Source organism: Sinocyclocheilus grahami, unplaced genomic scaffold, assembly GCF_001515645.1.
Source record: "Sinocyclocheilus grahami isolate Dianchi unplaced genomic scaffold, SAMN03320097.WGS_v1.1 scaffold126.1, whole genome shotgun sequence".
Taxonomy (NCBI): Eukaryota; Metazoa; Chordata; class Actinopteri; order Cypriniformes; family Cyprinidae; genus Sinocyclocheilus; species Sinocyclocheilus grahami.
The window spans coordinates 4,970,485-4,994,621 of record NW_015505305.1 but is presented as its reverse complement, the minus strand read 5'-3'; the positions used below and the strand labels follow the sequence as shown (position 1 = coordinate 4,994,621).

The 24,137-nt window shown below is 38.0% G+C and overlaps 1 protein-coding gene across 3 annotated transcripts in view; it reads left to right on the top strand.

Moving 5' to 3' along the window:
- The window catches only part of LOC107590282 (calponin-3-like), a 32,963-nt gene extending 15,595 nt beyond the window's left edge, over positions 1-17,368 (top strand). The window contains exons 4-9 of one of the 3 annotated variants that reach the window (XM_016278990.1): positions 14,092-14,213; positions 14,683-14,749; positions 15,112-15,249; positions 15,451-15,567; positions 16,164-16,310; positions 16,398-17,368. In XM_016278990.1, the coding sequence (XP_016134476.1) occupies positions 14,092-14,213; positions 14,683-14,749; positions 15,112-15,249; positions 15,451-15,567; positions 16,164-16,310; positions 16,398-16,736 (930 nt within the window). In that variant the 3' untranslated portion in view covers positions 16,737-17,368. Of the gene's footprint in view, positions 1-14,091; positions 14,214-14,682; positions 14,750-15,111; positions 15,250-15,450; positions 15,568-16,163; positions 16,311-16,397 lie in introns of those variants that run through there. The other 2 variants (XM_016278991.1, XR_001609763.1) reach the window with 2 other exon arrangements.
- Positions 17,369-24,137: the final 6,769 nt, after the last annotated feature.

Genomic DNA, 24,137 nt, shown 5'->3' with positions numbered 1-24,137 from the left:
ATTGTCTTTTGTTTAGTATTGATTTGGTTAAATGGAAAATTACTCCGAGTTAGCATCCCCACTTTTAAAAAAAGTTTATGATATAAAAATCATATTTTGTATGATAGAGTAAAATTGATCTTCAGATTGATATTTGATTGTTCAATGTCCAGAGTTTAGAAGTGACCCGGTCAGAGATGATCTCCATGTTTTTTGATGTTTAACATGACTGTCATATATATATATATATATATATATATATATATATATATATTGTCTTTTGTTTAGTATTGATTTGGTTAAATGGAAAATTACTCAGAGTTAGCATCCCCACTTTTAAAAAAAGTTTATGATATAAAAATCATATTTTGTATGATAGAGTAAAATTGATCTTCAGATTGATATTTGATTGTCCAGAGTTTAGAAGTGACCCGGTCAGAGATGATCTCCATGTTTTTTTATGTTTAACATGACTATATATATATATATATATATATATATATTGTCTTTCATCGAACACCTTCAGAAGTAAGGATTTCATCTTGGAATTTTAAGCATTCCTAAAATGTGAGGACAGTGCCGGAACAGCTGTGATGTGTATAATCCTGCTTCATTCAGAAGAGTTCAACTACTGGCTTTGATCTGTCAAAGGGTGTATTGCAATAATGACCGATTTAGCTCAATGAATGAATGTTGCTTTTTTTAGCCAGAAGCTTTACAGGAAATATTTCAGCCTGAAATGAAAATCATGTGATTATTTACTCATCCTGATGTTGTTCCAAACCCGTGTGACTTTTTTTTAATGAACACAAACGGAGAAATACTGGTCACTCATTGCATTTGCAATGAAGCTGGAGCTTTCAAGCTTTAAAAAGGATGCAAAACACCAAAAAAGTTGTCTATATAACTTTTGTGCAATGTCTTTGAAACCATACCATTTAGAAATGTAAGTCAGTATTCTCTAATAATTTTCTTCTCCAGTGAGCTGCCAACTGCTGCAGCCAGATCATTAAGTTAGTGATTTGAATCAAGAATCAAATTCGTTTTGTTAAACTGGATGAACTGATTCATGTCATAAGAACGATTCATTCACGAATCACTACGTCACTCAGAAACCCTGGTGCCACGGAAAACTAGATTGTTTCTCACATAAATCCATTGCATTGCTTCAGAAGACAGAACATATGCAGTGGTGTAGTAGTGAGGACCCACCCTTGAGAAGTGGGTCTTAATTTATGCAAACCCATTTTTTTTAAGCGGCCCAGCAAAGGATGAACATAGAACATATAAGTTATAAACAGTGACATGTAAGACTAGTTTTGCATATTTAGTTCACCCCAAAATGGGGCAGTAGTGTTTGCACAGTCACTTAATTTCTGCTGCTTGACTTCATGGAGTGAGGATCATTATAAAAAATAATATTAGCCATAATATTAGGTGCAGATTTTGCAATAAATAATTAAAAAAATAAATAGACTGCAGCAATTAATTTTGTCAGAACCTCTAGTAAATTACTTGCTAATTTCTTTAGTTGTCTGTTCAGAATCGGAGGAGAATCATAATCTCTATTTGAAGCAAACAGAAATTGTGATTCTCAATTTATCCTGAATTGTGCAGCTCTACTCCTATGTGTGACTGACTGTTTCTCCCATGACTTACAGTGACAGGCAAATGGTAATTTCAAGCCTTCATGTTTCATCAGTCGAAACATTCTTTTTATTCAGCTTAGCTATGCTTTGGCTTTGGCTACGATAGCTGGATGCCTTTATCCATATTAGGGATTTCCTGGCACGTCATAAGTTGTTACTTCTATGAGTCAGTTTTGGACTTTCTGTGCCAGAGCGTTCTCAGGCTTCAAGTATAATTGAAACATACACTGCAGGAGAGTGTTTACGCTTCGGTCCTGACCGCATCACTGTCTTAACTGGGTGTTTTTAGGGAATATTTGCATTTATTCACATGCAATTGGATTAGCTACTCATGATTTTGGCTAATGTAGGACACTACTGAATGATGCGCATCAGAGGGGGTTTAGGAGTGGGTATACACAATGCTGACTGATAAAGAAGTGCACTACACCACTGGTTGTATGATACTTTCATGATTGTGTTGGAGCTAGCCATTCTCAGTCAGCATGCACTTTCATGGGACTGAAAAGAGTGACCAGGATGTTACTCAAAAATTCACTTTTTTTCCATAGCAGAAAGAAAATCATACATGTTTGGAAAGACGCAAGTAAGTCACGAATAAGTGATGACAGAATTTGGGTTATTTATGATTTTAAAATGAAAAGCATGTGGCTATAAATACTACAGTGATTCTGACTACTTGCTAGTGGAAAGTAGTTCTAGGGACTAGTTCCATTACACCATTTCCCCTCCTAATTTTCCCTGTGATGGCAAAACTGAATCTTCAGTAGCCATTACTCCAGTCTTCAGTGTCATGTGAAGATCCTTACTTAATATTTAACCTTGATACATTTTTCCAGGATTAGCCTATTTAATGAATTTATTGTCTTGTAGTGTGTGCAAGGGTTTTCGTGAAGTACTTGGTTTGTCCAGGGCCGGCGCTAGCTATAGGCAGAGCAGGCGATTGCCTAGGACCTCGGGCTTTGAGGAAAGACCTCCAAAACCGTAACATCCCTTGTACGCCAGTCCATGGACAGCAAAATACTAGCCTCATTGTTCATTGGATGTTGTTGAATTATCACTCACCTGCAATTAAACCAGTTAATGTTGCCGTTTCAAAGCGGGTCCCGCCTTCTGAATGTTTGCCGTAACGAACGCATCCTTCAGGTGCTGAAGCAAAAGGCTAAACGCCACGCTTTGAATTTGTGTGTAAAAACAAAGAACTTTGTATTCAAATTCAAAAAGCACACACACTACACTCTTAAAAATAAAGGTGCTTCACGATGCCATAGAATAACCTTTTTGTCTAGATGGTTCCATAAAGAAGCTTTAACATCTGAAGAACCTTTCTGTTTCACAAAAGGTTCTTAGGGGCGAAAAAAGGTTCTTCGGATTATAAAAAGGTAAGAAAGAGATGGTTCTTTAAAGAACCTTTGACTGAATGGTTCTTTGTGGAACCAAAAACGGTTCTTCTATGGCATCGCTTGAAGAACCTTTTGAAGCACCTTTATTTTTAAGAGTGTAGACCATTTTTTAATGTTTCAAAAATGTGTGTAACTTCTAAATTGTGCTGATAGTCTATCTAAGTCAGCAATAGAATACGTAGGCTAAAATCATATTTATTAATATTAATAATATGACAATATCATAGTTAATATTGGTTAAATGGGAGGGAGAAATTTTACCCATTCCCAGCTAGGGAATTAAAAAAAAAATAAAAGCACTGATGTTCATTTACTGAAGTAATATTCAGGAACTGTGAATAAATTACTGAAAAAAAATACTGCAAAATAATAATAATAATAATGTTATCATGGCTATAATAACATCCTCAACAAACAAAAAATAGATTACCTTAGATAAAGTTTGATTAATATGTACGTACAGTACCGGTCAAAAGTTTAGACACATTACAGTTTTTAATGTTTTTTGAAAGAAGTCTCTTATGCTTATCAAGCTATACATTTATTTAATCAAAAATACAGAAAAAGCAATAATATTGTGAAATAGAAAAGTAAAAAAAAAAAAAAATACTGACCCATTGAATTGCAAACTTTTGAACGGTACTGTTACAAAAGAGTTCTATTTGAAATAAATGCTGTTATTTTTTAAGACATTAATACTTTTATTCACAAGGATGTGTTAAAATCATACTGAAAATTCAGCTATGACTCACAGAAATAGATATTTTAAAGTATGGCAAAAAATAACTTTAATTATTTAAAGTTTCTCAATATTATAGTTCCCTTTCATGGGAACTTCGAACTGCGTCCTCTAGGGGTCGCTATGGGGAACGCCTCGTCGTATCTTTTCTGATCAAATAGATGCAGACTTGATGGTCATAAGTGACTTCTTTCGAAAACATTAAAAATGTGAAGTGACATGTGGCCAAGTATGGTGACCCATACTCAGAATTAGTGCTCTGCATTTAACCCATCCAAAGTGCACACACACAGCAGTGAACACACACCGTGAACACACACCCGGAGCAGTGGGCAGCCATTTATGCTGCGGCGCCCGGGGAGCAGTTGGGGGTTCGGTGTCTTGCTCAAGGGCACCTCAGTCGTGGTACTGAAGGTGGGAGACAGCGCTGTACATTCACTCCCCCCACCTACAATCCCTGCCGGTACGAGACTCGAACCCACAACCTTTGGGTTATGAGTCCGACTCTCTAACCATCTCTCAGAACCGGCCCTGGGTTTGTCCTTGTGAAACAATAGCAGCTCGGCCTTATCAGACATGAGGAATGCAGGCAGTGTTATTCTGTATATATAAACAGAAAATCTAGTGGTTCATAACTGGTAAACTTTTTTATATTGTGCAGGGATGTTAATGACTGGATAAATAATACAAATGCTATAAGCAAATATTTTTATGCTATTCATACGAGAAATACCTACTTTTCAATCAGTATTAACTTGCGAGAACGTTCTTAACTGTGTTTGTTTCTAACCTTTTTTAGGTCATGCGCTTTCCAAGGACTTGTTTGTCTCGTTCCTTGAGTTTCACCAGCACTCTTGCTCGGCTGAAAGCCGAGAGCTGTTTTCTGCCTTTGTTTTCCTGCAGGCTGAACTTTGGAAGTGTGGGAAGTCAAAGCTCTCACAGTGAGATTTAGAAACATTAGCTTCCCAGTACATCAGCCTGTAAATGTCAACGAATCACCTTGTCAATAGAATTATTCCTTAAAATAAAACTCACAAATGACATAATGGGAAACAATGTTTTCCCAATCAAAATAATGTCCCTCTCTGGTTATGTAACAGCAGACACAAGGGGTCGTTCATTACGGGCTTGTTGCCAAAGCATCATCCTCACAGTGATGATATTGTTCAGGCTGGTTTATTTTTACACATGGAAGAGATGTCAGTTAGCAACCTATTTTTATCGCAACCATTCATGTTACATTATATTTATCATATCAGTTGTTTTTGCCATGTTGTTTTCCCCAGACAGTGGGTAGATGGACACACATTACTGGATGAGAGCTTTTGGAAGCCATTGGAGATTTGGTAGCTCTGTTTAGTAGTTAAATACATTCTCTTGTATGTTGCTTCCAAAAATTTTCCATTGTCAGAACTTTGAACATGGAGTTAAATATGCAGGAATTCCCCCTGAAATGTTTGGATGTGGCTCAACAGACACCTTGATTCTCTCAGGCCTGGGAAAAACTTTTTCAGACTGTAATAAATTCATATTATTCTTGGCTCTCACTCATATCTCATTCTGCATCTATCTTAGCGTGCATGTCTGTCTTGGAAAAATGCCAGTACTGGGCCCACAGCTCAAGCCCTGGTGTCCTGGGACAGGACGAGGGTCAGAACAAGGAGGTCACGGTGGTTCTTGGGTAAAACCAGACCAGGTTAACCTTAGGGCTTTGATCCGTTACTCTCTAATGCCACATTCCATGTTGATCCTCAGCGTAAAAACAGTTTTACTGCCATGCTGTGAGTGTTGATGGGCAGGCGGCCCAGTGAGGGGCCATTACATTCCCCCGCAATGTGCTGATCAGCAATATTTTCCAGGTTTGGTTAAGGCTCTGCGAAGTGTGGCCACAGTTGTTAACCCCATGTTGCCATTTTAGGAGGAACAGGAAAGTGTGTTTTCCTGAGGCAATTGTTTGGGGTCTATTGTTCAGCAGGATTTTACAACAGTGTAAACATAGACAAGGCTTTTTAAAGACTCTTGTTTAAAAATATATCAACGTTTATTGAAGATTTGAAATCCTGAACTGAAAATTTTGCACTCCTGTGCATTTAAAAACTTTGTGGTTTCTGAAATTGTGTCATTCTGTCATTCTCATTTTGAGTGGTGATTAAGTCAACAATCATTATAATTTTTTATACTTAGAGATGGTGATGTTAGTTTGGTGGAAAAGTTTAGTGACTAATCTGAGCACCCTAGCTATTACCTAGCAACCACCAAACAATGCTGAAAGATTGTGGTTCCAAAAATAACACATTTTCTTCACAAAATCAAGTTAGGATGGGCTCTTTTGACTTATCCACCTAGCAACCACTCAGAACACCCTAGCAACTACCTAGCAATATCCTAGCAATCAATCAAAACACCCTGACAATCACCTAGAAATGCCCTGGAATTGTGGTTTCAAATATTACACACATTTTCTTAATAAAAAGTTAAACAACAAAGTTAGGATGGGCTTGTTTGACTAAAGCTAGTAAGTAACCACCTAGTAATCCCTCTGAACACCCTAGAAACACCCTAGCAATAGCCTAGAATTGTGGTTCCAAATATTAAACACATTTTCTTAATAAAATGTCAAACAACAAAGTTAGGATGGGCTTGTTTGACTAAAGCTAGTAAGTAGCCACCTAGCAACCCCTCTGAACACCCTAGCAATAGCCTAGAATCGTGGTTCCAAATATTAAACCCATTTTCTTAATAAAATGTCAAACAACAAAGTTAGGATGGGCTTGTTTGACTAAAGCTACTAAGTAGCCACCTAGCAACCCCTCTGAACACCCTAGCAATCACTTAGCAGTACTCTAGAATTGCGGGTCTGAATATTACATACATTTTCTTAATAAAATGTTAAAAATGTAGTTAGGATGGGTTTGCTTGACTGAAGCGAGTAAGTAGCCACCTAGCAACCACTCAGAAAACCCTAGCAACATCATAGCAACCAATCAGAACACCCTAAGAATCACCTTGCAATCATCCAGTACAGCCTAGCTATCAGCTAGCAATGTACTAGCATTGTAGTTGCGAATATTACACACACTTTCGAAACAAAATGTAAAAATCTAGTTACTATTGTTTTTCAGGAGAATTTTCTATCAGTTTGTGACTTAAACAGTTCCCTTTCAGATGTGAAAAACAAGTTGATTTTGCAGGTATAGTAGAGCAAATCTTTCTTCATTGTCTGCTGGGTATTTCCAGAGCGCATGGTTAAATATTGCCTAATACTAGCTGGACTAGTTGCTCGCATGTGATTAAATAGGCACACTTGATTTCAGCACAGCACCCAATATTAGTCAGAGAAGAAGGTCAAGTAAGAACATTAGTTTGTTTAACAAGTTTATTTTTGCTAAGTTAGCTTTTATGATGCCACAGTAAGTTATGCTCACTTCTGAATCACTCATTCTTTTACTAATAGAAGTTTTGCTTGTTTTTAAACAAATATGATTTTGTAGGATTGTAGATTCATGTCCATGTTGCTAAACTGTTTTTTTAGCCTAAACCCAAGATGAGAAGGTCGTCCCTCCCCTCCTCCATTGTCACCACTGTTTTATCGATCTCTGAGGGATTGTTTGTCGAATTGATCATGTCGTGTTGCGAGTCCTTTCACTCCCTGACCTTCTTTTAGTCCAATGTTTACTCGGTTTTTGTGCTGTCATCGGTAAGCTTTCAGAATTATGAGTGGGGGAGGAGAGCTAGAGGTCGGTCTCCAGCGGGATCAGCCCACAACCTTCCAGAATGTTCTTCTTCTGCAAATGCCTCTAACATCTCCATCAAGTCACATTTTTCTCTCTTTTTTTTTCTACCACTGGCTGGTTTCCCAGTGGACTGGAAGGAAAGACAAGACAGACACATGGTTCTCCAATCTTTGCTCAGTTTCTCCGTGGAGTTCCTCTGTTCTTTTGTCAGTCTTGATTTTTTTCCGATTCATGTCTAATATAAATCACCCCAGTCAATGGCTCATTATATCAGAGATATAACATTCTTTGTCTCCCACTACATCTGAAAACATCCAGTGCTCTTTTGAACTATTTGGAACATGCCAAAAGTTCTGCAGTTCTTCAAAGATGAGAGACTGTGTACGGTTTAGCTTTTTGTCTGTCATTATAGGAGAAAAGTCCTCTCGGCTGACCTCAAATTGCACAAGGGAACTGCCACACACCCCACACGCCATTTTTTCCCCTAGTGGTCTCACATTCTGACTGCTGGGCTGCAGTGTGGGAGGATGTCTGATTGATCTTCAGCTTGCTGAGAGACCTTCTATGGAAGTTTATCTTCAATTCCCTTAGGAAAAATAAAAATAGGCACAAATGAGACAATTGTTGGCATAAAGTACGTGGATATCGTAGCTCAGATAATATGTTGGTAATAGATTTGCCAATATACCAAAGTGATTTTAGTATGATCTCAGTACAGTTTGAGACATCATATATACTTTGATTTTAAATTAGTATATTCATATATCATAGAGTTTAAATGGTACTTCAAAGAATACCATAGTATTGTCATACCCTAAGGGGTTAGTTTGACCTAATTTGAAAGTTAAAAATGACTTTCTGATATGAATATTATTTAGTTGAATAATAATTGGGTTCAGTAAGTTTTTTTTTTTGAAAGAAATTAATACTTTTATTTAGCAAGGATGCATTAAATTGACCAAAACTGACAGAAAAGACATTTTTTATGTTGAAATAAAGAAATCTGTTTAAAAAAAATGCTGTTCTTTTGAACTTTCTGTAGATCAATCAACACTGATGCTAACAATAAATGTTTCTTGAGCAGCAAATCAGCATTTATAATGATTTCTGAAGGATTGTGTGACACTGAAGACTGCAGTACTGACTGCTGAAAATTCAGCTTTGCCAATGCCGTCATAGGAATAAATTAAATTTTAAATATTATTAACTAAGAAAACAGTTATTTTAAATTCTACTAATATTTCACAGTATTGCTGTTTTACTGATTACTCAAATAATGCAGCCTTGGTGTGCATAAGTAACTCCTTAAAAAAAAATCATACCGACCCTAAACTTTTGAACGGTAGTGTAAATGAAGCACATATAAATGTTACCTGACAAAACATTTTTACAGAGTCCAAAACATGACCAAAAAACAGCAAATGCTAATGTTTCCCTCCACTCCTAAGGACAAGCAGATATGGCAATTAACAGACTGAAACATAAGCTAAACACTAAGAGGACACTAAGTAGATGTCTGTGTGAAAACTCGTTAGGACTGTGTTTGTTAATAAGGTTTGAGATAGCAGGCAGAAGGCCATGAGGAAAGCTCTTATCATGTTTTGGCAGGGAAAGAGACATCTACAGAAGCGTCTGTCCTGAACGCCTCCTGTTGAGAATATCTTCTCCCCCCTGTTTCCCTGTACGTTCCTTTGTCCCTCTCTCTCGTGATCTGTCTTGATAGCCACATTTAGCTTTGTCTTTGTACAGTCTGACCCTGAATGCTGAACTTGAAATGGAGCCTATGTGATTGAAGCCATTTCCTGGAACTTGTATTATTAGCTGCTTTAAATAGGTTTGAACTTGCTGTGTTGAAATTGAATTATTTAATATCCTTTTATTTATGTATAAAAAAAAACTGAACACCCTAGCAATAGCCTAGAATCGTGGTTCCAAATATTAAACCCATTTTCTTAATAAAATGTCAAACAACAAAGTTAGGATGGGCTTGTTTGACTAAAGCTACTAAGTAGCCACCTAGCAACCCCTCTGAACACCCTAGCAATAGCCTAGAATCGTGGTTCCAAATATTAAACCCATTTTCTTAATAAAATGTCAAACAACAAAGTTAGGATGGGCTTGTTTGACTAAAGCTACTAAGTAGCCACCTAGCAACCCCTCTGAACACCCTAGCAATAGCCTAGAATCGTGGTTCCAAATATTAAACCCATTTTCTTAATAAAATGTCAAACAACAAAGTTAGGATGGGCTTGTTTGACTAAAGCTACTAAGTAGCCACCTAGCAACCCCTCTGAACACCCTAGCAATAGCCTAGAATCGTGGTTCCAAATATTAAACCCATTTTCTTAATAAAATGTCAAACAACAAAGTTAGGATGGGCTTGTTTGACTAAAGCTACTAAGTAGCCACCTAGCAACCCCTCTGAACACCCTAGCAATAGCCTAGAATCGTGGTTCCAAATATTAAACCCATTTTCTTAATAAAATGTCAAACAACAAAGTTAGGATGGGCTTGTTTGACTAAAGCTACTAAGTAGCCACCTAGCAACCCCTCTGAACACCCTAGCAATAGCCTAGAATCGTGGTTCCAAATATTAAACCCATTTTCTTAATAAAATGTCAAACAACAAAGTTAGGATGGGCTTGTTTGACTAAAGCTACTAAGTAGCCACCTAGCAACCCCTCTGAACACCCTAGCAATAGCCTAGAATCGTGGTTCCAAATATTAAACCCATTTTCTTAATAAAATGTCAAACAACAAAGTTAGGATGGGCTTGTTTGACTAAAGCTACTAAGTAGCCACCTAGCAACCCCTCTGAACACCCTAGCAATAGCCTAGAATCGTGGTTCCAAATATTAAACCCATTTTCTTAATAAAATGTCAAACAACAAAGTTAGGATGGGCTTGTTTGACTAAAGCTAGTAAGTAGCCACCTAGCAACCCCTCTGAACACCCTAGCAATCACTTAGCAGTACTCTAGAATTGCGGGTCTGAATATTACATACATTTTCTTAATAAAATGTTAAAAATGTAGTTAGGATGGGTTTGCTTGACTGAAGCGAGTAAGTAGCCACCTAGCAACCACTCAGAAAACCCTAGCAACATCATAGCAACCAATCAGAACACCCTAAGAATCATCTTGCAATCATCCAGTACAGCCTAGCTATCAGCTAGCAATGTACTAGCATTGTAGTTGCGAATATTACACACACTTTCGAAACAAAATGTAAAAATCTAGTTACTATTGTTTTTCAGGAGAATTTTCTATCAGTTTGTGACTTAAACAGTTCCCTTTCAGATGTGAAAAACAAGTTGATTTTGCAGGTATAGTAGAGCAAATCTTTCTTCATTGTCTGCTGGGTATTTCCAGAGCGCATGGTTAAATATTGCCTAATACTAGCTGGACTAGTTGCTCGCATGTGATTAAATAGGCACACTTGATTTCAGCACAGCACCCAATATTAGTCAGAGAAGAAGGTCAAGTAAGAACATTAGTTTGTTTAACAAGTTTATTTTTGCTAAGTTAGCTTTTATGATGCCACAGTAAGTTATGCTCACTTCTGAATCACTCATTCTTTTACTAATAGAAGTTTTGCTTGTTTTTAAACAAATATGATTTTGTAGGATTGTAGATTCATGTCCATGTTGCTAAACTGTTTTTTTAGCCTAAACCCAAGATGAGAAGGTCGTCCCTCCCCTCCTCCATTGTCACCACTGTTTTATCGATCTCTGAGGGATTGTTTGTCGAATTGATCATGTCGTGTTGCGAGTCCTTTCACTCCCTGACCTTCTTTTAGTCCAATGTTTACTCGGTTTTTGTGCTGTCATCGGTAAGCTTTCAGAATTATGAGTGGGGGAGGAGAGCTAGAGGTCGGTCTCCAGCGGGATCAGCCCACAACCTTCCAGAATGTTCTTCTTCTGCAAATGCCTCTAACATCTCCATCAAGTCACATTTTTCTCTCTTTTTTTTTCTACCACTGGCTGGTTTCCCAGTGGACTGGAAGGAAAGACAAGACAGACACATGGTTCTCCAATCTTTGCTCAGTTTCTCCGTGGAGTTCCTCTGTTCTTTTGTCAGTCTTGATTTTTTTCCGATTCATGTCTAATATAAATCACCCCAGTCAATGGCTCATTATATCAGAGATATAACATTATTTGTCTCCCACTACATCTGAAAACATCCAGTGCTCTTTTGAACTATTTGGAACATGCCAAAAGTTCTGCAGTTCTTCAAAGATGAGAGACTGTGTACGGTTTAGCTTTTTGTCTGTCATTATAGGAGAAAAGTCCTCTCGGCTGACCTCAAATTGCACAAGGGAACTGCCACACACCCCACACGCCATTTTTTCCCCTAGTGGTCTCACATTCTGACTGCTGGGCTGCAGTGTGGGAGGATGTCTGATTGATCTTCAGCTTGCTGAGAGACCTTCTATGGAAGTTTATCTTCAATTCCCTTAGGAAAAATAAAAATAGGCACAAATGAGACAATTGTTGGCATAAAGTACGTGGATATCGTAGCTCAGATAATATGTTGGTAATAGATTTGCCAATATACCAAAGTGATTTTAGTATGATCTCAGTAAAGTTTGAGACATCATATATACTTTGATTTTAAATTAGTATATTCATATATCATAGAGTTTAAATGGTACTTCAAAGAATACCATAGTATTGTCATACCCTAAGGGGTTAGTTTGACCTAATTTGAAAGTTAAAAATGACTTTCTGATATGAATATTATTTAGTTGAATAATAATTGGGTTCAGTAAGTTTTTTTTTTTGAAAGAAATTAATACTTTTATTTAGCAAGGATGCATTAAATTGACCAAAACTGACAGAAAAGACATTTTTTATGTTGAAATAAAGAAATCTGTTTAAAAAAAATGCTGTTCTTTTGAACTTTCTGTAGATCAATCAACACTGATGCTAACAATAAATGTTTCTTGAGCAGCAAATCAGCATTTATAATGATTTCTGAAGGATTGTGTGACACTGAAGACTGCAGTACTGACTGCTGAAAATTCAGCTTTGCCAATGCCGTCATAGGAATAAATTAAATTTTAAATATTATTAACTAAGAAAACAGTTATTTTAAATTCTACTAATATTTCACAGTATTGCTGTTTTACTGATTACTCAAATAATGCAGCCTTGGTGTGCATAAGTAACTCCTTAAAAAAAAATCATACCGACCCTAAACTTTTGAACGGTAGTGTAAATGAAGCACATATAAATGTTACCTGACAAAACATTTTTACAGAGTCCAAAACATGACCAAAAAACAGCAAATGCTAATGTTTCCCTCCACTCCTAAGGACAAGCAGATATGGCAATTAACAGACTGAAACATAAGCTAAACACTAAGAGGACACTAAGTAGATGTCTGTGTGAAAACTCGTTAGGACTGTGTTTGTTAATAAGGTTTGAGATAGCAGGCAGAAGGCCATGAGGAAAGCTCTTATCATGTTTTGGCAGGGAAAGAGACATCTACAGAAGCGTCTGTCCTGAACGCCTCCTGTTGAGAATATCTTCTCCCCCCTGTTTCCCTGTACGTTCCTTTGTCCCTCTCTCTCGTGATCTGTCTTGATAGCCACATTTAGCTTTGTCTTTGTACAGTCTGACCCTGAATGCTGAACTTGAAATGGAGCCTATGTGATTGAAGCCATTTCCTGGAACTTGTATTATTAGCTGCTTTAAATAGGTTTGAACTTGCTGTGTTGAAATTGAATTATTTAATATCCTTTTATTTATGTATAAAAAAAAAGTAAATTATTTTTGAAGGGTTTCACTTGATGCTGAAGTAATAGTTAGCACTCATGAAGAAGAAAACAGACTTAGAGAGCCTGTATTAATGAGAAATTTGTTAAGGCATATTTGACTTTTACTACTCATACTTGATGCCTCAAATCAGTGTACTATTACCTTTATAAGATTTACTTCATTGCCTACTGGCCAATAAACAGACTAAACATCCATTGAAGGAACAAATGAAGCCATCTCACATTTTGTTCAGGCATTTTGTAAAGTTCTGCTGTTAGTCATAGCTATCTGTTCTGAGCACATTATTCAATGTCAGCTGGTCAGCGGTGCTATTTACAGTCAGAAAAGTCCTGAGAAAGAGCGAAACAGCCTGAATTGATTCACACTGTAACTCTTTGTGGGAATTTAATGCTCTGTTGTTGGCACAGTCGCATGTCGGTGTTGCATCACAGGCTTTGAATGCCATTCTATTCCCAAAGGAGAAATCCAAACAAAGCCAGAAAAAGAGTTTTTATAGGCAATCCGATTTAATTAGGCTGCATTTGATGATTTTACATGAGCTCTAATGCAACTTTGAAAAGTCAAACAGGCCTTTTAAATGTTTCAAACTGTTGTTTTGATGTGTTTTGAAGTCAAACACGTTCTGTGTGAGGATCAGCAAAGTGTATATTGACATTACAATATTTGAGATTACAGAGATCACATTACAGAAGAATCTAAAGGAAGACTGTCCAGGACACATTACTATGAACCTGCAGAGCCGGTTTGACTCATAAATGACTGATGCGTGTTGGCTGACTCACTCATTGGGTTATTTCTTCTCACAGATCGCACAGAAATATGACCAACAGAAGGAGGACGAGCTTCGTTTCTGGATCGAGGAGGTGACTGGCATGCCGATCGGAGACAGCTTTCAGAAAGGGCTCAAGGATGGCGTCATACTGTGCGAGTAAGTTGGTAAACATAAACATACAACTTGGCCATGTGGGTTTTAACCAGCCTGAGCTAGTTTGCTGGCCTTAGATTTTCTCCCAGGCTGGTCTGTTGGTCGGTTTTAGAGTGGGTTTGGGCACATTTCAGCTGGTCAGACTGGGAGACCACTTGACTGAACAGCTAAACACCAGCTGTGCCAGGCTAGGAGACTATTCATGGCACTATTAAAACATTGCTTGTTTGAGCATACTGGCTGGATATAATGACACTCAACCAATGGCATACATTTAGACCGGGACTATCTGTATAGGTGACCAGTGGCAGTAAACCTCAATGAAAACAATCATTATTTTTGCAATTCCATTTGGAGATGCTAGTAAAACCGAAATTACATACTTCACCTTTACTGTGTCCATAGAACATGCTTATATTTGTGATGCTAACAAAACAGAATTGAAATCACTCCCTGTTTTTATTCTTTTCAGATTGATAAACAAGCTTCAGCCTGGATCAATAAAAAAAATAAACCATTCACAGTTAAACTGGCATAAGGTAAATATCTCAGAGGCTCCTAAGGGCATTGTTTTCATCCAGATCAGCTCCTTTGAGAAGTAATAAGGGGATTCCTTCCAAAGTGACTTATAATACAGCGTACCAATCACATTGGCAAATACTAGGACAGGCAGCTGAGAAAGATGCTTGAAGCAGAAGCTGCTAACAACTGCAGATGCCCCTTTAGCATTAAAAACTCTGAAGTATCAGAACTCTTTATATGCTGTAAGAATAAATGGACCCATTCATGCACTCTTTGAATCATCCACCAACAACTAACTCTTTTATCTGAAAATGAGGTAACCAATGATGTTACGGAGAAACACAGTAACACACCCTTACTGTTGCCATTGTTTTTTCAGCTAGAGAACATCGGGAATTTCATCAAAGCCATTCTAGCCTACGGGCTGAAGCCCAATGACATCTTTGAAGCCAATGATCTTTTCGAAAACGGGAACATGACGCAAGTCCAGACCACACTTCTTGCTTTGGGCGGTATGGTACGTCTGCGAGTCCTTCAATTCTGCTAAAGTCTTATGTTGAATATTCTGTAAAGGCCTAATTAAAAAAAAAAAAACTTTCCTTGAGTAAAATTATGACATTTGGTTGATAGGTTTAATAAAAAAAACAAAAAACAATTGAACATATTATTGACAGCTTAAATTTTGCAACTATAAAATGCTTCTTTCTTTTTTCAACAGGCAAAGACAAAAGGGATGGAAACGAACTTTGACATTGGTGTGAAATATGCAGACAAGCAGCAGAGACATTTTGATGAAGAGAAGATGAAGGCTGGCCAGTGTGTCATTGGACTTCAGGTTGTAGACTCTTTTCCTGGAACTTCATAAATGTTTCTACATGAATATTTTTATTTTTGGGACTTTTTCATACTTTAAGCAGACAGGACAGAAAGAATGAGAGAAACACGTGGGGTAGAGAGTTGGGAATGGGATTGGCAAAGGAGCGTGAGTCAGAACTCGAACTCAGGTCACCAGACATGCAGTTGCACTATATGCCAGTGCGCTAACCACAAGGCTATCAGCACTGACATGAATATTGTTTTTAAAGGAAGCCTGACCGTTGTGTTACCTAATTTGTTTTGTGATGGGGCAAAAAGGGAAGACACGTTACAAATTAGTCATTTAGCTTACGCTTTTATCCAAAGCAACTGTAATAACCTCAGGTTAGGCAGCTACTCAAGGCCACAATGGTGATCAAGGATCATTCACTGTTAGGTTTGAACCTACAACCATTGAGCAAGTCTAAATTTAAAACCAAACAGCTACTCAACCAATATCAGTGCAGACATGCTTCTGGGAATGGTTTCTAAAGATAAAGATTGATTGGAGGACCAGATTGATTGGAGAAAAGGGTTTTTGACCCACTTTTGAAGTGTTTCTGATTTTCGTTTCAGATGGGAACCAACAAATGTGCAAGCCAGGCTGGGATGACTGCCTACGGGACCAGGAGACACCTTTACGACCCCAAGACGCAGACAGAGAAACCCTATGACCAGACCACCATCAGCCTGCAAATGGGCACCAACAAAGGAGCCAGCCAGGTTCACCCAAACACAGACTATATCAACAATATATCACACAAAAATGATCAAACATGACACATTTACCATGTGTTTGTCTCTCTCCAGGCTGGCATGTCTGCCCCAGGCACCAGGAGGGACATATATGACCAGAAGGCAGCTCTGCAACCAATGGACAACTCCACCATTTCATTGCAAATGGGAACCAATAAGGTGGCCTCTCAGAAGGGCATGAGTGTGTACGGCTTGGGACGGCAAGTTTACGACCCCAAGTATTGCGCCACCCCAATGGAGCCAATAATCCATGCCAACGGCAGCCAAGGCACGGGGACGAATGGCTCAGAAATCAGTGATAGTGACTATCAGGCAGAATATCAAAAGGAAGAGTACCAGGGCGAATACCACGATGAGTACAAGGAGCATTACAATGACCAGGGCATCGACTAATAGAGAACGCTGCTGCGCTGTTAGTCAAAGCAGTATTAACACAATGTATATCAACAGAGCAAGTCTTTGCAATGCCTTTTGCTTCTCACAGTTTCCCCTTCCCTCCCAGCGCATGTGTTTGGGTAAACATTTGTGAGTGGTGATATGTCAATTCTGCCATCTTAACAATGGTGAAATTTTTTTTAATAAAGTGTTTTTTATGAAGTATGGAGAACTGTAAAGAGAATTTTCTAGTTTTGCAGTACAATTGTTCGTTTTACACCCAACGCCTTGTCTTTTGAGTTCATTTTGGCCTTGCATCTTGTGAGCGAATTGTTATCGCTACTTTTAAAGCTTGTTCGCCATTGAAATCCCGCTCTGCACCAACTGCTCTGCAGTTTGAAGACATTCCTTCCTAAGTCATACCTTTTGAAGTCATTCCATTTAGAATTCCAAATGGCTGGAAATGTTACAAGCTACAAATGTTAGCGTTTTAAAGATTAGCTGACTGGATGACCAACAACATTCCGGTATTGCTTAGTTTTTTTGTGCCATAATATCGGAAAATCTTTCCAATTGTATTTATTGCCCTGCTTTTCATTATAAATCCTATTTCATATGGTTCTTTTATGAATAAATTCTATGTTATAAATAAAGTATTGAATGTCTTCAACATATGTCTATTATTTTGACCATTATTGCCTTTAAATTTAAATATAGATGCTCGGTTATTTACAAATTCGAACTGATTTCGGTTTTATTAGGATTAAATAACACATTTTCTCCTTTTTCCCTTGGTCAGACTGGTTATTTGCTGTTGTCCTGCTGAGGTGTGGTTTCTGCAACGGCCCTGATTTTGTTATTTGGTTTTTTGCTCTTGTATCTTTTATGAGGGTGATTTGAAGTGGCACAGGGCCTCAGATGTGCGCTGACTCTGCCCAAGTATCACAGCACAGCCATAAATCTTGTGTTTTTGAGGTTACGCTCAGAAGCGTTTGGAAGCTGCTCCTTGTGTCGATAGCCCAGAGTTTCTGGAAACAGTTATATAACCACAAAAATCAGTGAAAAAGAATCTAAAGTAGAGCAAGTCAGTGTTCATGCACCAATGCATGGAACTACTGCATTTTGTGCATATGTATATGCTTGGGTTTTTAAATGAATTACTGAAAAGCACTTGTTTGTGTCCTGGGAATGAAAAAAACCTAAACCTTCAATTAAGTCAATGAAATGCTGCACTTGATGACTTTACAGTTCAGCCGGTGTCCATGGAGGGATTTGGAACGAGTTGCACACCACTGAACTGAATTATGCTTCCCCTGCCGTGACCTTTCTGCATTCGTATTGGCCGCGGTGTCAACCGAAACACAATGGAATGGTAAAAGTGTGATGGGGCTCGTGATGGAACATTCCAGACGTATTGGACCAGTTTAAGTTGGGTTGAGGCTGCGGACTTGAATTGAGAGCAGAAGAGCATTTATATGTGCAGCAAATAACATGTTAGAGTTGCATGTTGCATTCTGGGCCATTCTGAGACATGTAACGTAATGCCACATAGCAAAACATTATTCTGTTTCCATAGCGATTTGGGGCAATGGAAGGCCAATGATATGTAAGAATTCTCTTCAATGTGCAGTCACTGCAGTGGTTGCAGTCGTAAATGAAGAACTGAGAGTCTACTAATTTAAGTAACATGTTAGTGCTAAATCTGGGTGTCAGTGAACTCGGCTATTGTGTAAGTAAGTGGGTCCACATGAGGAGAGGACCACATAAAACTATATCCGTGCATACAGGACAGTGACATGAGAAAGCAATGGCATTCACTCAAGTGCCCCATGCCCCCATGCCCCTCCCGACTGTGTTACTCCGGGATAATCGGCGCTTTGTGCTGATTGCGGAATCCGGGACAAAAACACAAGACTCAATTAGAGAGAAGGTCAGAAAAAGACTGTTACCACAGCAACCACGGAAAGCCTTTAAAGGCAGACGGGAACTCTACCGGTGTTGTAGCCTATTGTATGCTGCGTCACGCTGCTAACTGTGCCACCCTGGTGCCAGTTGAGGGGCCCGGGGCCAAAACCATGTGCAGTCATCACTGTGCCAGAGCTTCAGAGAGGGTCATGAGGTAGTTAGTGGTGTTTGCTAAGGCAAGCATCACTATTATTACTGTTCATAGAAACCCGTAACACTAACTTCAGCATGGCATTCCTCCTGCACTGTTTGTGCTACGGACATAAATTATGCCTCAAATCATGCAGGATGTTGCCGAAAGGTGTGCTAATAGTTTTCTTCACTAGCAGGTGTTAAAATAAAAGTCAAAACAAAACAAAACAAGGATTTACACTGAAGGACAGACCCGAACCAACCAAAAGATGTGTCTGGAGTTCATTAGCAGATCAGCCCGGTTCCTCAGACTGAAACTCACTCCATCCGGCCTGGAATGAATGGAGGGTGGAAAGGATGAAGAACAAAGATATACTGATCCACAGACAAACACTTCGAGGAATTGTGACGGCTGATCACCGTGAATTCAGTCCTTGCTGTAGAGGTGAAAGATTGAGAAGTGGGCTTTAATGAGAACCATGGTTTATAGCTGCTCTCCCAGTTTAAATTTCACTGGATACAAGCTGAAACCATGTGTCCGTGACATCTGAGACTTCCTCACATGCCTGTGGATATTTTTTTTTAGCAGAACGCTCACATTCCCTGGCCTCTCAGTCTCTGAATTTCAGAACGAGGAGCTTAGTATTGATCAGGGTTGCCAGATTTTCACAGCAAAACCCACCCAATTGCTACTCAAAACTAGCCCAATAGCTTTTCAGGGGCGATCCCCCGGTAAAAATCTTGTAATATACACATTTTTTGGTGAGATTCCCCTGGTAAAAGTCTCATTTCATGGGGATAAATATCGCGTTATTGGGGTCGCTTCAACCCGCGAACATGAAAAACATCCCGCGGCAACAGTGTAAAACAGGGGTGCCCAAACTCGGTCCTGGAGGGCCGGTGTCCTGCAGAGTTTAGCTCCAACTTGCCTCAACACACCTGCCTTCAAGTTTCTAGTATGCCTAGTAAGAGCTTGATTAGCTGGTTCAGGTGTGTTTAATTGGGGTTGGAGCTAAACTCTTCAGGACACCGGCCCTCTAGGGCCGAGTTTGGGCACCCCTGTAAAAGTAGCCCAATTCCCGCGGTCTTGGCAACACTGGTATTGATACGTCTCCTTTCAAATCCAAAGCAGTGCCCTCTAGCCATCTCCATTTATCCCCCACATAGGCTACTCAACTCTGAAAGGGAGGGATCTTTTCTCGGCGGAGAGGAGGAAAACCGTGCTGTATGTTGAAATGCCAAAGATTATCTTTATTAATTAAAAGGAGTTTCTGTTATAGTACCTCCCTTTAATCTAAAATAGCTGGATTTGAATTGGGAATCATATGCTATCTTCATAAAGCCCAAAGTAACTTTTTGTGACCCAGGTAGACAAAGGCGCATTTTACAGCAAGGTGAGAGCGTTCCTGGTTTCTGGACTACCTGTAAAATATGCCACATATTTTATGAAAATACAGGCCACATTTCTCCAGCATGGTGTGAATCCTCTCGCATTTAGTCGGCTTATAAAAAAGAAGGTAAGGAAAAACCTGTTTTATAACCAATTAGTTAACTATATGTTCTATTTACAGGCGGAAAACAGCAACAGGCCTGAATTATAATCATCCCGGACTTCATCAGGGGCCACGCAGTGGAAACCACACATGGGAAATGTTTCCTATTTATAAAAGATTTTTAAATAAACATTTAATTTTAAATAAATATTTATAGAAGCTTATTTTCACCATGGCATAAAAGATAAAGCTAATTGCGCCTTTTTTATCCTTAGATTATATCAGTTAGCAGAATTAGCAGAAAAAAAGATATAAACTCACAATTCTGAGAAAAAAGTCAGAATTATGAGATATAAACCAGTAATTGCAAGAAAAAAGTCACAATTACAGTTATTTTTTTAGTCCATAGTAAAAACAAACTTGACTTTTTTCTTGCTATTTCGAGTTTATATCTAATAATTCTTCTTGAGACTGTGAATTTCACAATTCTGACCTTTTATTCTGAAGTTTATAAAAAAAATTTGAGATGTAAACTGTAACCTCAGAATTGTGAGAAAAAAAGGAAAATATTTTTTTGTTATTCAATTTTTTTCCCCAAATTCTGTGGTAAATAAACTTCCATAGATATTTAATGAAATATCTAGTCAAAATGAAATCTAAATTGCCTCTATTTATTCTCTAAACACACTTCCCTGGGTTACATTGTGTACAATTTGTTGGTGCATACTCTATTATATATATGCATCTAAGAATCATTTAAGAAGCATCTTTAATCGAAGGCCTAAATGATTCTTTAGTTGTCTAAATGGTTCTTCAGAGATTAAAAACATTTTTTTTTTTTTTAAATCAACATATTAGTTGCTGGGTTATTAAAAGTTCCAGCACATAGATGATTTTCTAAAGAACGGGACTGTAAAATTCCTTTGTAGAAATTAAAGTTATCTAACAACTGCAAAACCCTTTTTGGTTCTATTAAGAACCTTGAGAGTCTAGATGTATTGCACCGGTGGATGTCATCTGAAAGCAATGGAAGCGCATTTGCAGATGCATTAACTTTAGATTTACAATAACACAAGCATTAAAGGCCCCGGGGATTATGACATGCTCTCAATTTCTATAAAAGTGCTTCAAGATGAATCACCAACCAGTGAGGAATGTCCTCGCACGTCGAGCGCACATGTGAACAAAATCTGAGACAAAGTGGTAGAAAGGAAATCGGTGTTCCCTTTGGCAGTGAATCCACTGGAAGAAAAACAGGCCTTTACTGTACTTTTTTTTTTTTCCGGTGGCTGGCTGGCATCTCGCCACAAAGTCCAGTCTGTTGCATGAGCCATTTTGAATGGCTTTGTTAAAGAGGAATTCAGCCGAAGATCTCAGACCTCACTGGTCTAATTAATGCAAAGATTCTGGAACATTACATAACCTTGCTATGAATGCATAAACCACTGCTCTCTTTCTCTCACACATCAGTATTTTTTGTATTTTTTCGGACTGCTGGACTGAGGTTGAGTTATTTCAAACAGAGGGTTGTCTGTAACTTTGAGCCTGTTCTCCTTGAAGGGAGGAATGTTCCTCTGTTCAAACAATTACGTTTTTGCTTAGGTTGTCCTGAATGAACTGAAAAAGCTTTCATTAGTTTGTGGTTCTTGCTAAAGCGGCATTGTTAACAAGTACAAAAATATATATATACAATTTATTCGTAATTAATTTATAAAGTCATACTCACAACATTTAATCTTGTTTTAAATATCTAAATCCACTGGTGTCAGTCAATATGTCGACTGATATGTATATGATGACTGATTGATTTTTGTCCTGTGGCCCCATCGGATCTCCTCTGATTTGGCCATTTCAGCAATATTGGCATCATGATATGTGTGTTTTGCTGTAGCCTATGTGTAAAGTTGGTCAAATGATCTCTGTTGTCTTCTGCATGAATGGTGAGAAAAGGGTACAGACTGAGCCTATTTAATATATTATTTACATTATTTGTAATCAACAGACAGGCGTGCTTGCTAATATCTTCTACACTTGAGATTTATGGGAATGAGATGTGTTAACTTGGCCAACCAAGACTGGGGATGTAATTAGGAATGGTATTATTATTTGATTTTACGTAAAGTTTAGCATGTCAAAATATCTAGACCAGGGTTATTAGTTATCATAGTTAACTGACACTAAAACCAAAACCAAAAGAATAAAAACATTAAATATATATATACAGTATATATAAATAATTTTCAGATAGTTGCCATGGAAACATTTCTCATTTTCATTTTGCTTAACCTGATGTATAACTAAAACTGAAATAAAAATGAATATAAATTGTATATCACTAATAATATATTCTAATACTTCAACTTTATCCTAAATTGAAATGAAAATGGAAAATACTAAAAATATAAAATCAATATATATATTTAAAAACACCCATGATATCTCAGTGATATTAAAATAACACTGATCTAAACCCAACATAACTGAGCTGCTTTGGAACAACGTTTCGGAAAAAGCATTCTTTAAATTTCTTTCAATTAAATAAAAAAAAAACTTTGCAGTTTCTGTTACAATTCGTTTCATAATTATGTATTATAATTTTATCCACAATGATGTAACTGCTGGTGAAACATAAAATATTTCACCTGATTTATGCAACAGCACTATCCACTTCTAATGTTTTCCTCCTGAGGCCCCAAAATTGATTCCAGATAACTTGACACTCATGCATGTCTTCAGGCAGCTGGAGTTCAAGAAATTTCACATTGTACATTGGCAGGCAACACAGACTATTAATAAAAATTAATCTTAAAGCAGCTTTTACCCTCGTCAGGCCTGTTTCATTGTGCCTGTATGTCTTAGTTAAGTTAGCCCACTCTGTTTCCTCAGGAAGAGGCTTGGAGGATGGAATGATTCCGCATGGAGCCTGATGAAGTGGAGGGTGGAGTGTGACACAGATGGAGGAAAATCATGTCACTGTGGTGAAGGATTTGACATGCACAGCATTTGGCATTTGGCAAGTGAAGGAAACATAAACTAACTTTTGTTGGGTAACTAATGTTAAAATTAAAGGTACTGTATTAATCTGATTACTGTAATAATCTTACTGCAGACATCTCATTTGGGATGTGGAAAGTGAGAATGCTGTATCAAATCTCTGCTTGCATTCAGGTCCCTGTTCAAAATCGCAATCACATCACTAGAGATAAACTATGTAGACTGACTGCTCTCTGGTGGTGAGTAGGAGAAATTGCATTTTCATATTTTGTGAAAAATAATGCGTGGGTGTCGAGTTAAGTATAGCAATGTGTTGTGGCCTCTTGGCACCTGTACAGATGATGAATCATACTTTACCCTGGCCTTATACTGACAGGAAATTAGCATGCATGTTTGGAAAATTCTGCCAAGTGTGATGAAAGAGCTGTTCTAGTGCCCTAGTTTATCCACCACACACACGGGGTCAAAATTTGAATTTTTTTTTTTTTTTTTTTTTTTAAGCCACCAAAGTGACAAAGCCACACAAGTTTGATATATTATGGTTCTGAAAATAAATAGAATGTGCATTAAAAGAAACTTTAATTTCTGACACTGGCATAGATCAGTCATGGGAAACCCCTTTTACCTGTTATTCAGCATATTCATGAATGGGGGAAAAAATAGAAAATATATCCTAAAAATATCGGAATAATGAGAATGGTGATTAGAGGAGAGTACTGATGGATGGAGCTTCATTAAGTAGTTCTCCATGTGGTTGGGGTGCAGTGGTGTGTGGCTCTGACCTAGCTATTTTTAGCTCTGTGGGACAAAAATGGCTCAAAATATGAATCATCTA